The sequence below is a fragment of the Chlorocebus sabaeus genome, chromosome 7 (assembly GCF_047675955.1).
Source record: "Chlorocebus sabaeus isolate Y175 chromosome 7, mChlSab1.0.hap1, whole genome shotgun sequence".
In the NCBI taxonomy this organism is placed as follows: domain Eukaryota; kingdom Metazoa; phylum Chordata; class Mammalia; order Primates; family Cercopithecidae; genus Chlorocebus; species Chlorocebus sabaeus.
In genome coordinates, this window is record NC_132910.1 from 25,621,109 (window position 1) to 25,634,299 (window position 13,191).

Consider the following 13,191-nt stretch of genomic DNA (forward strand, 5'->3'; position numbering starts at 1 on the left):
CCTAATTTGCAGTTATGTTTGTTGAACTCCCGTATAGGTTTCTAGCCTTGTTGGAGCTGGTATAGTTCTCTTCACACCAATGGGAGCCTTTCCTGAAATCACATTTTGTTTTTGTTGTTTTAAGTACTTTTACATACATGATTATGCCCACAGGTAACAGGAAACCAATGTTTCAAAAGAAAAGTTGATTGCATTGCTAGATAATACAGGTATCCTAAACAAGTGCGTGAGCGCCCAGAGGCTTTCTGCTGCTGCCAGAAGTACATATTTTTTTGATTGGTAAGAACTGCCAGATGACGCTTCATGAAATATAAATGCCACAAAGACTCAGAGCTCAATAAAAACCTTCCACTCATCAGTCTAGAAGGATAAGAGAAGGAAAGTTAAGCAACTACAGGAAATGGCTTTGGAAGTTCCAATATCAGTCTATCTTTTATTCAACGGTAGGTAATTTCCTTTTGTTTTGTTAACTTTGTATCAGTGTAAAATGTGAATAGAATTTATTTTCTCTGCATTAGAGAGAAGTTGGCTTCTAATAGTTGTTCTTTATGGCAAAGATCAGAGTAATGAATCTGTGGCTTAGTTTAGTTTCTTATGTCCTGTATGTTTCTTTCCTAATATATTTTGACACCTTTTTTGAGACCTCCAGAATGTTTGCTTTATACAATTGAAGAGTGATTGATACATTTAGTTATTATACTATAGTGTTCTTATTTTTGGATTAATATGTAAATGTATCAATGGTCTTAAAAATTGGGTTTTTATTTGCTCTAAGCCTAATATAGTCAATGGAATGGATGAGAAACTCTAAGGATGTTGCCCTAGTCACATTATGGATTTCAACTGAAATAAATAAATAAATAAAACATAGAAATAGGAATAAACAGAATAAGAATACTTTCCATCTGTTGCTTGTACATAGAAGGAGGCTTTCTGTTAAAGATGCTTTTGCCCCCTTAATACAGCAATGACAGCACTGACTGAAGAGGCAGCCGTGACTGTAACACCTCCAATCACAGCCCAGCAAGGTAACTGGACAGTTAACAAAACAGAAGGTATTTTCTTCCCATTTTCATATTTCACAAGACTTTTCTAAAACTTGGGAGAGAAATTTGGATTGTGATAAAAGCAACATTGACCATTTTTAATACATATTTTATGATTAGATAATCAACTCTTTTAGCAGGATGCTATTAAATTGAAGTGACAGATAAATGTGCCAGCAAATAATTGCCCTTTTAAAAGGAGGAAGTGAAGCAAATGAGACAAAAGCTGTCTTCAGTTACTGTCTTGAATGTGAAACAGGCCACATTTTCTGCTTCATTTCTGCTTGGTTCCCAATAACCCCTGTGTGTTCAGAGACAGTTTGTCCCCATTTTGGCATTCTTGATGAGCAACATTATATTTTGATCTGTGATTATAAGCTTTGCTGCCAAAGACATTATGGCTACAAGATGAAAAGCACTTTCCCTCATCTTTGGAATGATCTTTTTTCTTGTTTGCTTTGGGGTTTTTGTTGTTATTTTAGCATATGCTCTATTTCCTAAACACTTGTACCCAATTTTTGTTATTGATGGTGATGATATATTTTATTTTATATTTAATTATTATCACAGTGGCTTCTGGATGCTCTTGAGCATCAGCGTTCTTTCTCAAATCTGTTTAAACTCCTAGAGGTGAAACTTGGAAAGCTTGCTCCTTACCAAGACCTGTGACTGAGTGGTTATGATTCTTTCGCAAATTGCATCCTGATTGTTATGTGAAGGCTGGCAATGTGATTTAGGACAGAGGAAACAATATCTTGTACTCAGAGTCAGGCAAATAAAGGAAGATTGTCATATCTCAGTGTTCTTCATTTCCTCTATAATTTAAAATTTTAAATGACTGTCTCAAAATATTTTACCCATTTGATTTTTTGAATATCTATTGATTTGCAAAATGAGATCAATGTGAGTTTTAGAATAACTTTTAGCCAACTATTTGTCTTCTAAGCCTTTGAACAAAGAGGAAACACCTTATTAGAATATAATATACTGGCCTGGCGCAGTGGCTCATGCCTGTAATCCCAGCACTTTGGGAGGCTGAGGCGGGCAGATCACCTGATGTCAGGGGTTTGAGACCAGCCTGGCCAACATGGTGAAACCCCGTCTCTACTAAAAATACAAAAATTAGCGGGGCATGGTGGCACATGCCTGTAATCCCAGCTACTTAGGAGGCTGATGAAGGAGAATTGCTTGAACCCGGGATGGGGAGGCTGCAGTGAGCTGAGATGGGGCCATTGCACTCCAGCCTGGGTGACAGAGTGAGAATCCGTCTAAAAAAAAATAGAATAAAATAAAAAAAGAAAAAAGAATATAATATACTGCAGAAAATTAAAGAAGCATAGTTTTCTCTCAATGACTGACTTTGTAATAGCATGCTCAGTACTATATTTTTGTTCTTCCTTAATGGTGAAGAGCAAATAAAATTTTTTGAGTTACAAGTAATAATAACAGTAAAAAGGAATCCAATATAGTCATCCTTCATAATTGGTTCAACATTAATTCCAAGACCTCTTCCTCCTGCCCAGAGGGTACCAAAATCCACAGATGCTCAAATCCCTTATATAAAACAGCAAAATATTTGCATATAACCTATAGACACACACCCATGTACTTTAAATCATCCCTTGATTAGTTATGCCTAAAACATTGTAAACACTATATAAATAGTTGTTATACCGCATTGTTTAGGGAATAATGACAAGAAAAGAAGTCTGTACATGTTATGTACAGATGCTTTTTTTTCCAAATATTTTCCATATGAGGTTGGTTGAATTCACAGATCTGGATCCTATGAATATGGAGGTACAACTATATATCATTTCTGTATTTTTCCTTTACTTTCTTGATGGAGAACTTTAATTTTTCCTTTTGCTTTTTATCTAACTTAAAAATATCAATCTAGTATCTTAGAAAACTTTTTATAAAGTTATGATCATTCTCATTCTTAGGGGAAAGATGAGTCTCTCTGGTATAACTTTTCTTCAGAAATGGCTTAATTCTCACATTTTTCTGCGAAATCTAGTTTCAGGCTTAGTTAATCGAACTTGTTTAGTCTTGAGATAGAAAGCACCCAGCACAGTTTATAATGGAAAATTCTCACTGCCTGAGAATTAATTATTAAAATGATAAATTGTATTCATCCTATTCAACAAAATGAATGTGAATTAGAAGGTAATATGTGTTCTCACCAAAATAAAGTAATACAGCATAGTATCTTGTTTGTAATCTTAACGTCGAAAGATTTAGAATTTTTAATATAAAAAAGAATGCCTCTTAAAACTGTTTTTTCCCTAAAAACAAGTAAGATTCACTTAATCTTAGCAAGGCATATATGGTGTACCTTTATCATAATGATGAGGAAATATGTTTATTTCTAAAAATGACAAGTAAACTGCCATTGATTCTGCTTGAGAAAAATTTAAGAATCAAAAAGTATACCCCAAAGGACTCAATTATGCAATTTTACCCAAGGGTCATTGCCACTGCATAAACACCAAGAATGGCATAGGTATATCTTTTGTACATCAGAGAATCAGGAATAAGAATCTTGTTTATTATCTCACAAGTGTAAATTCAAATCTTCCCAAGTGCTGACTTCTCAGGTGTAAAGGAAGAAAATGGAAATATTATGTGAGACCTTCTGTATTAATTAGTACTCAGGCACAAGTCTGGGAAGCATTGCTCATAATAACTTGCTAAGACTAGAACCAATGCTGCCACCTTTTGGTGAATTTGTTGCCTTTTCTGTCTTACTACGTTGCTTTAAAAAATGAAACAATCATCAATCCACCTCCATCCCCCAATTAATTAATAATATGTCATATGTCTAGATGATAATAACCCAGCCCTTGTGAATACAATCTGCTAAGAGAATCAATAGTTTAAAGGACACAGCACCACCCCCAAATATCCTTAAAATTAAAAATTTATTTACATATGTATTAAAAATTTACCATAAAAGTAAGACACATTTCATTTGCTAATATTGTATCTCCTTTTCCTAGCTGACAACGTAGAAGGACCCATAGCCTTGAAGTTCTCACACTTTTGCCTGGAAGATCATAACAGTTACTGCATCAATGGTGCTTGTGCATTCCACCATGAGCTAGAGAAAGCCATCTGCAGGTAAACGCAAAGAAATTTCCAAGTCCTAGAGACAGGAGATGAGTTTATGCCTCTGTTGTTTCATATAGTACATTTCCACACTTTTCTCTCTTTAGTTTAAAAGGGTGCATAATCTGAACATGACTTGACAGGCCTCTACATATTTGAATATCTAAGGAGTCTTTTGTCTAAACTATTTAATACTCATTAATTAAAAACATGGTTGCCAGATGAGCAGCATCTCTTGAACCTGGTGCTTTTTAGAAATGCAGGATCTATGCTCTACCCCAGAACTACTGAATCAGAATCTGCATTTTTAACAACATGCAAAGGTGATTTTAAGTTTTGGGGTTGTTTTCAGGATGAAATGAAGGAAACTAAGGCAAAAACATTACAGGAATATGAAGTTCTAGAGCAACTAAGACACTATTTTTATGATCATGATTTGCTCAGTATTCTCCTATGGAAGAATAGACTAATGATTTTGCTAGAGTAAATTATGCAAGCATACTACCTTTTCCCTCTACTAATGAAGGGAAAATATGGGACCTTCATGATTATTGGAAAATTCACAGCTGCTTCATTGCCCTTAACAGATTGACTTTCATTTGGTATTTGCCTCTTCAATTTAAATTCCTTATTTCCATTTATTTTTTTTAAATTTTTTGAAACAGGTTATTTATTTGTATTTCTACCACCATAGGTTTTAAAATTAAACTTTTTTTCTTTTTTTAAAGGTGTTTTACTGGTTATACTGGAGAAAGGTGTGAGCACTTGACTTTAACTTCATATGCTGTGGATTCTTATGAAAAATACATTGCAATTGGGATTGGTGTTGGATTACTATTAAGTGGTTTTCTTGTTATTTTTTACTGCTATATAAGAAAAAGGTATGAAAAAGACAAAATATGAAGTCATTTCATATGCATTCGTTTGACAAATATTTATTCAGCCTCTATAATGTGCCAGGAATTGACATGTAAAATTTTTTTACTTAAAAAAGAGCTGTAAATCTGGCAAAAAGTTTCTATGTAATATTTTTCATGCCTTTTCTCATAAACCCAGATGAGTGGTAAAAATTTGCTTCAGTTGTAATAGGAGAGTTTACAAGTACAGTCTCCCTTCATCCTATCTCTGTCTGCCCACATTAAAATTATAAATGACAAGGACAGCAGGCCCCAAGAAAGTAGGGACTAAGTATATCTTGTTCAAAATTGTGTATTCAGTGCCTTACACTATGCCTAGCACACAACACACACTGAGTAAATATTTGTTGAGTGAAATAAAATCAAGAAACAAGTAAAAACTGAAAAAAAATGTGTGACAAACACTGGCCATTTCTTCCCAGACATCAACTGGGGGTATCTTCAGAAGATACTGTCTTTTGCTAAAAACCTAAGAAGATAATCTACAAATAATTGTAATTATTTACATATTCGTTCTTAATTCTTGTTTTTTTTCCACATGAGTAATTTTTCCTTAAATCCGTGTAACTAGGATAAAGTCAAGAAATAAAGTGAGACACCCTAACAAAAAAATACAAATACATAATTTCCCTTGCTGTACTCTAAAAAGTTGTCATTTCTGAATGACCAAAACTGCCTGTTCAAAATTAGAAAAGTTTATTTTGCTTAACAAATACATCTTAGAGAGAATCAAATCTATATTATATCAGTTGTAGATTTGCCTAACAGACCAAGAAATGTAATAATAAGGAGGAGGAGGAGGAGGAGGAGGAGGAGGAAAGACTTTTCCACATTACTAAGGTGGCTCTCTGAGGTCAGATTTCCTAGGAGCAGAGCCTTCAGATGGAAATTGCTGTGCATATGATTGGTTGAGGGAGTACTCTACCTTTATTTTAGGTGAAACCCGTAATAAAGTAAGGAAAGCAGATGGAGCACAAGAAGAAGCTAAGCAAAGATGTGGCTTTAACTGAAGTGTAGCCCCAGTCTGATTCCACAGGGAGATCTAGAATGTGAATAGCAGTGTAGACTTCTCGCAAGGAGAAGAGGCATCCGGATTTCAATATCCCATATTATTCAATCATGGATTCATGTGGGGTAAGGAACAGGGGCTTGTAATCTCCCAGCAATCTCCTGCCAGGGCACTCAGTTGGCCATGGGCAGACCCTGGGAGAAGACTGCTGCCAGTGAGGCTGTTAATGCCCACAGCTGCTGAGGGATGGGTTGACCAATGGGTAAAGGCGATCTGGGAGGGACACCAAGAGCAACTGCTGCAGGGTGCATTTATGTAAGCTTCAATGACCTATATGAACCATAGTCAAATTCATATGGAAACCAATGCTCCGTTTCAGGTGTCTAAAATTGAAATCACCTTACAATGTCTGTTCTGGAGAAAGACGACCGCTGTGAGGCCTTTGTAAAGAATTTTCATCAAGGCATCTGTAGAGATCAGTGAGCTCAAAATTGAAGTTTTCACATGAAACAACAAAACTTGTCAAGCTGACTAGACTCGAAAGTAATGAAAGTTGGGATCACGATGAAATGAGAAGATAAACTTCAGCGTTGGCCTTTAGACTTTGCCATCCTTAAGGAGTGATGGAAGCCAAGTGAACAAGCTGCTGTGACAGAAGTCAAGTTCATAGTTTCACTCTGGGTTTTTGTTGTTGTGTGGTTATTATTCTCACTACAGAAAGACTGAGTTTCATGCCCCTGGCTGTGTCAGATGTGAATTTTCATGGGAATAATAATCAACTTTGCAGCAAGCCAAAGCAATGCCTTGCTTGGGTTCTTCATGTTCTTACTACCCAGCATTTTTTACCACCTAGATGGACCTAATTCTATTTGCTCAATGAACCGTATCCCAAACTTGTTGTTTTCATGGTGTCTAAAAGAATGTGATGTCAGCTTTTAGAATGAAATCAGTGTTAAGGTACCTCCAGTGAACCAAATATGTGTCTTAAATCTAAGCCACTGAAAACAGAATGGAAAGTCCAAGGCAAATACAAATCATACACAGCTTGTAACAACATACAGCCTTTATATGTAAAATATGGAATAAACTAGAGTTTCTGAAGACTGAAGCTATCTGGATATCAAGTCTGGAGTAGGCAAAGCATTTCCATTTCTACATGGATTATAAAATTTTGTGTTGGACTCACTGGTCCCTAATGCTTTTGTTCATCACTTCCTCCAGTTATCAGTGGAATTACCCATTGATCATTCATTTGGACCGAGATCCTAGAACTCTCCTACTGAATAAAAGTCTACAATTGGCCCTAAAATAGAAACTGAAAACCGGATATAGAATTTTTTCACCAGACCACAGCATGTGGAAACTTTCTTTATAATTTTTGAACACTTGTTAACAGATTTGCACATAAGAGGGAGAGGAAAAAAAAATGGAGTAACAGTCAAAATAATAAGAATCAGTATCCAGGCCAAGCGCGGTGGTTCACACCTGTAATCCCAGCACTTTCGGAGGCTGAGGCAGATGGATCACCTGAGGTCAAGAGTTTGAGACCAGCCTGGCTAACATGGTAAAACTCCATCTCTACTAAAAATACAAAAATTAGCTGGGCGTGGTGGCGCATGCCTGTAATCCCAGCTACTCTGGAGGCTAACACAAGAGAATCGCTTGAACCTGGGAGGCAGAGGTTGTAGTAAGCCAAGATGGCCACCCTGCGCTCCAACCTGGGCGACAAGAACGAAACTCCATCTGAAAAAAAAAAAAAATCAGTATCCTTCCTCTTAGTTATATTTCTACCACTTAATTCAAACAGTCATATGCAGGTTGCTTAATTTATTTGGGCTTTGGTTTCATTTTCTACAAGGCCCTGGTAGCTCTAAAACTTGATAGTGGAATAAGGAAATGTTTTTCCAAATGTGCATTGCCGGTGAGATCCTCAACATCAGCATGTTGAGATGAACCTCAACCCCACCTCTAACCCTGAAACACATCACTCGATATTATCTAAGGTGTATATTTTAGTGTTTAGTTTGTGAAATAATTTATTTTTGAAGGAAATATAAAATACTAAAGAGTAATAATAGCTATCATTTTTTAAGATTCAATCTAAAACAATAGACTCTTTTTTTTTTCCATTTGTGATGTAGATAAGCAAGACAATTTTGATCATGAGTGGTAAAAAGAGGATCAAACTTGACTATTCTTGCAATGGCAGTCCAGCAACAAGCCTTTCATTTACATTAAATTATAACTTTTCATTCATTCCTAAACCAAACTTAAAATTCTGCTTCCCTTTCTGTAGAAGGTATTTAACTTGTTTTGTTTTCTCTTCAGAAGGAATTTAATGCAAATGGACTGCAGTCAGCACTTTCTGAATGTTTTCACACAGTATGCAAAGCTTACATCATACCAAGGAGTGGAGAATTGAAGTTTCCTCCCAATGACTCCAGTGACAGACCACACCTAGAAAGCAATTCTCTTCCTGAGTATTTCAAAAAGATGTAAAATAGCTGGGGAGAGTATGGGAAGAAATAATACAGGATTGCCTTTAATTAATTAAGAACTGCCTCCTGATAAAAGGAGAAAGAAATTAATGCTGGAGTCTGGAGGGGTGATAACTTTAAAGATTATAAATACTTGTTGTCTGTAAATACTTATAAATTACAAACACAATATAATTAAAATTAGAACATCAGGAAGATAATTAAAATCCTCAGATTGCAAAACCAAAATGTTAACCAAAACAAATAGAGATTCAACTTTTTTCACCTATAGAATAGTACTTACTAACAACATAAAATCTACCTGTGAGATTGTGTAGAAACTCAGAGTGTGGCTTATGATAACCGTCTGTTTATGATATTTCATATAAAACAATCTTGTGATCCTGTAGTTCCTAGCATTAATTTTGTAGGAAGGCATTTCTGACATTCCTATGGAGCTAGAGCCACATCTGGCAATATTTAAGTACCTAAGCAGAACTTAAGTGGGAAAATGCATAAGTATAAGATATTTGGAAATTGTTTCATTTTTTTTCTATATGCAAGAAGACCCTAAAAAGAGCCTTTCAGTAAAGTTTGTGCTTTAGAACTACACTTTCAGCTATCAATCAATGTATCATTAATTGGGGGTGGATTATTTAGGAAACAAATGCCAACATGTTTCTGGCATCTTTAACTACATTACACTAGCCAAGAGGTTCATCAATTTCTTTCATTCCCCATTTTGTCTCTTCCCTTTGTCTATCCTTCAATTATTTGAGAACACATTCTTAAGTCATCAATATTCATGAGTGCTTTATTATTTAGCATTTCAGAGTATAATGAGGACGGGGCACAGAAAATAATCTCAGCCATCCTGGAGTCAGTAAATTTGCAAAAAAAGTAATTGCAAATGCTTGTCATTATATTCTTATATTCATTATATTATATTTCCCAAGGTAACTTTTCGTATAGTTGTGTTTTCATAAAGTTTGAAAAGGATGAAATTATAACATAGTTCATCTTTTAGTCTTTCCTGGCACAATACGAATCTAATCCTTTAATTTTAACATGTTCATTTTGGTAATGTCAAGATTTCCATTCATTATATTTAATTGAGAAAAAAGTCATAAGAAAATAACAAACATCAGCAATTTAAGCTTTTGATTTAAACATGAAGACGATTCATCTATGCAGAGGACCATAAGGAAGCCATTTAATGTCTCTGCATTACAAAATGTAACATGCTTTCTCTGAAGTGATATACATATTGATATCCTGCAACCCACACTCATGGGAAGGGTTACCAAAATCCCTCTATTGCAAAACATCACTCTTTCTCGCTTACATCATGGCTGCATGACATCAGGACATGAGCAGCTGCCAAGATGAACTATAAATGTTGAAACTTAATTTACCAATGTCTAGCACTGCTAATCTGGGTTAGCCCACATTTTCGTCCAAACCTTTGGCTCAGACTTATTCAGTAGCACATTCACAAATGTCTTTTCTAAATTCTGAATTTTTATTAAGTATTCAATTTTTATTAATTATTTAATCCATCAATGCCCAGTTCAAAGTATAAGAGCTTAAACAGTTAATTTTCTAAGAATTGTAAGGCTAGGCCCCTTAAGAATATCCATGTGAATACATGCATCCCATCATTATATTTTACTTCTCTTCCAAAACTAAACATGATGGATGTTCCAGATTGTCGGCAACACCCACAGCTTCCAAAGAAACATCTCATAAAGATGAGAAATGTGATTATATGTTTAAGTTCTTTGTAAGTCCTAGATATTAGCCCTTTGTCAGATGAGTAGATTGTAAAAATTTTCTCCCATTCTGTAGGTTGCCTGTTCCCTCTGATGGTATTTCCTTTGCTGTGCAGAAGCTCTTTAGTTTAATTAGATCCCATTTGTCAGTTTTGGCTTTTGTTGCCATTGCTTTTGGTGTTTTAGTCGTGAAGTCCTTGCCCATGCCTGTGGCCTGAATCGTATTGCCTAGTTTTCTTCTGGGATTTTTACAGTTTTAGGTCTAACATTTAAGTCTTTAATCCATCTTGAATTAATTTTTGTATAAGGTGTAAGGGAGGGATCCAGTTTCAGCTTTCTACATATGGCTAGCCAGTTTTCCCAGCACCATTTATTAAATAAGGACTCCTTTCCCCATTTCTTGTTTTTGTTAGGTTTGTCAAAGATCAGATGGTTGTAGATGTGTGGTATTATTTCCAAAGGCTCTGTTCTGTTCCATTGGTCTATATCTCTGTTTTGGTACCAGTACCGTGCAGTTTTGGTTACTGTACCCTCGTAGTATAGTTTGAAGTCAGGTAGCGTGATACCTCCAGCTTTGTTCTTTTGGCTTAGGATTGTCTTGGCAATGTGGGCTCTTTTTTGGTTCCATATGAACTTTAAAGCAGTTTATTTTCCCAATTCTGTGAAGAAAGTCATTGGTAGCTTGATGGAGATGGCATTGAAACTATAAATTACCTTGGCAATATGGCCATTTTCACTATATTGATTCTTCCTATCCATGAGCATGGACCCCATCAAAAAGTGGGCAAAGGATATGAACAGACACTTATCAAAAGAAGGCATTTATGCAGCCAACAGACACATGAAAAAATGCTCATCATCACTGACCATCAGAGAAATGCAAATTAAAACCACAATGAGATACTATCTCACACCATTTAGAATAGTGATCATTAAAAAGTCAGGAAACAACAAGTGCTGGAGAGGATGTGGAGAAATAGGAACACTTTTACACTGTTGGTAGGACTGTAAACTAGTTCAACCATTGTGGAAGACAGTGTGGTGATTCTTCAAGGATCTAGAACTAGAAATACCATTTGACCCAGCCATCCCATTACTGGGTATATACCCAAAGGATTATAAATCATGCTGCTATAAAGATACATGCACACGTATGTTTATTGTGGCACTATTCACAATAGCAAAGACTTGGAACCAACCCAAATGTTCATCAATGATAGACTGGATTAAGAAAATGTGGCACATATACACCATGGAATACTATGCAGCCATAAAAAAGGACGAGTTCATGTCCTTTGCAGGAACATGGATGAAGCTGGAAACCATCATCTGAGCAAACTATTCCAAGGACAGAAAACCAACACTGCATGTTCTCACTCATAGGTGGGAATTGAACAATGAGAACACTTGGACACAGGGTGGGGAACATCACACACTGGGGCCTGTCATGGGATGGGGGTAGGAGGGAGGGATAGCATTAGGAGATATACCTAATGTAAATGACAAGTTAATGGGTGTAGCACACCAACATGGCACATGTATACATATGTAACAAACCTGCACGTTGTACACATGTACCCTAGAACTTAAAGTATGATTTAAAAAAAAAAAGAAAGAAATGTGATTATATGGTAATAAGGAGAGCTGAATTGTTCAGTCAGTCTTAAACTAAACACCTCATGGCCTTTCTTTGTCATTTTTATGTCTCAGATATTATTGGGGCATAAGTTATCTAGATTAAAATTTGGTTAAGTTCACAGTCAACCAGCTGTCAAACTAGCCGTATTACTGATCTTTAAGAGGGTAATTTTTTTTTTTTTGAGATGGAGTCTGTCTCACTCTGTCACCAGGCTGGAGTGCAGTAGCGCAATCTCGGCTCACTACAACCTCCACCTCCCGGGTTCAAGCGATTCTCCTGCCTCAGCCTCCCAAGTAGTTGGGACTACAGGCGTGTGCCACCACGCCCAGCTAATTTTTGTACTTATAGCAGAGACAGGGTTTCACCATGTTGGCCGGGATGGTCTCGATCTCTTGACCTTGTGATCCGCCCACCTCAGCCTCCCAAAGTGCTGGATTACAGGCTTGAGCCACCATGCCTGGCCACAAAATAATAATAATATTTGTCATGGATCAACCACAAAATTCCCCTGCTGTCATCTGCAAATTATTAAGATATGTATAACACCCTCAGGGTGGGGTCAGATCAATGTCAAGTGCCTGCTCACAGTTGAGTGCACAGTCTGGGGAGAGACTGTATACTGTAAAGGAACTCTGGCTTATCCTATGACTCAAGGAATGTGGAGTATTCTCTTAGAGAACTCTCTTGGAATATTGGGAATAGTCTACTCTAGCTTGTAGTCAGTATTCCTAGAGAACATTGGAAATATTCTAATCTAGCGTGTAACCGTTGACTATAGGCTATTTCCCAATACTTCTTAGCTTTATTGAGACATATCTGACTCAGGTTGTTTTTGAGATGAGGAGTGAGGAATGCAAGTGGTTTTCATGTCTACAGTAAAATCTCATCAACCCCCTTCTCTCCACATTATCCTCAATCCTACCTCAGCCCCACATGCACCTTACAGAAAAGCAGTACGTAGTGGTCCAGTAAGTAATGGTTCAGCTGAGGAAAAAAATTGCAAGATAACATTTTACAAAATGTGTGCAATAGTTTGGCACTAAAATGACCTGTGTTCTAGTTCAGCTGTGTGATTTGAACTTTACTAGGACTCTTTGGATATGATATCGTTGCCTGTTAAGTGGAGAAGTTAGACTCTGAAGATGACCTCCACATTCCCTTCCTGGTTGGAAGTTGTACATTGGAAATGTGACACCTATAAGTAGATCCAGTCCACAGAC

General features: G+C 36.4%; 1 protein-coding gene across 4 annotated transcripts; it reads left to right on the top strand.

Annotated features, from left to right (window-relative positions):
* On the top strand, positions 1 to 12,177 carry EPGN (epithelial mitogen). Of its 4 annotated transcripts, none has more exons than XM_007998889.3 (5): positions 1 to 443; positions 966 to 1,055; positions 4,049 to 4,169; positions 4,886 to 5,038; positions 6,463 to 12,177. In XM_007998889.3, exons 1-5 carry the CDS (start codon positions 401 to 403, stop codon positions 6,518 to 6,520), a joined length of 465 nt encoding a protein of 154 aa, XP_007997080.3. In that variant the 5' UTR covers positions 1 to 400; the 3' UTR covers positions 6,521 to 12,177. The 4 variants fall into 4 exon arrangements, with proteins under 4 accessions (XP_007997080.3, XP_072873504.1, XP_007997082.3 ...); XM_073017403.1 differs by having other exon boundaries at positions 4,886 to 4,912; XM_007998891.3 differs by having other exon boundaries at positions 966 to 1,028.
* The last annotated feature ends 1,014 nt before the right edge of the window (positions 12,178 to 13,191 follow it).

Coding starts and splice junctions, on each gene's coding strand:
- EPGN (XM_007998889.3), top strand. CDS start 401: ATGGCTTTGGAAGTTCCAATATCAGTCTATCTTTTATTCAACG. Junction 1,056..4,048: donor GACAGTTAACAAAACAGAAG/GTATTTTCTTCC, acceptor TCCTTTTCCTAG/CTGACAACGTAGAAGGACCC. Junction 4,170..4,885: donor CTAGAGAAAGCCATCTGCAG/GTAAACGCAAAG, acceptor CTTTTTTTAAAG/GTGTTTTACTGGTTATACTG.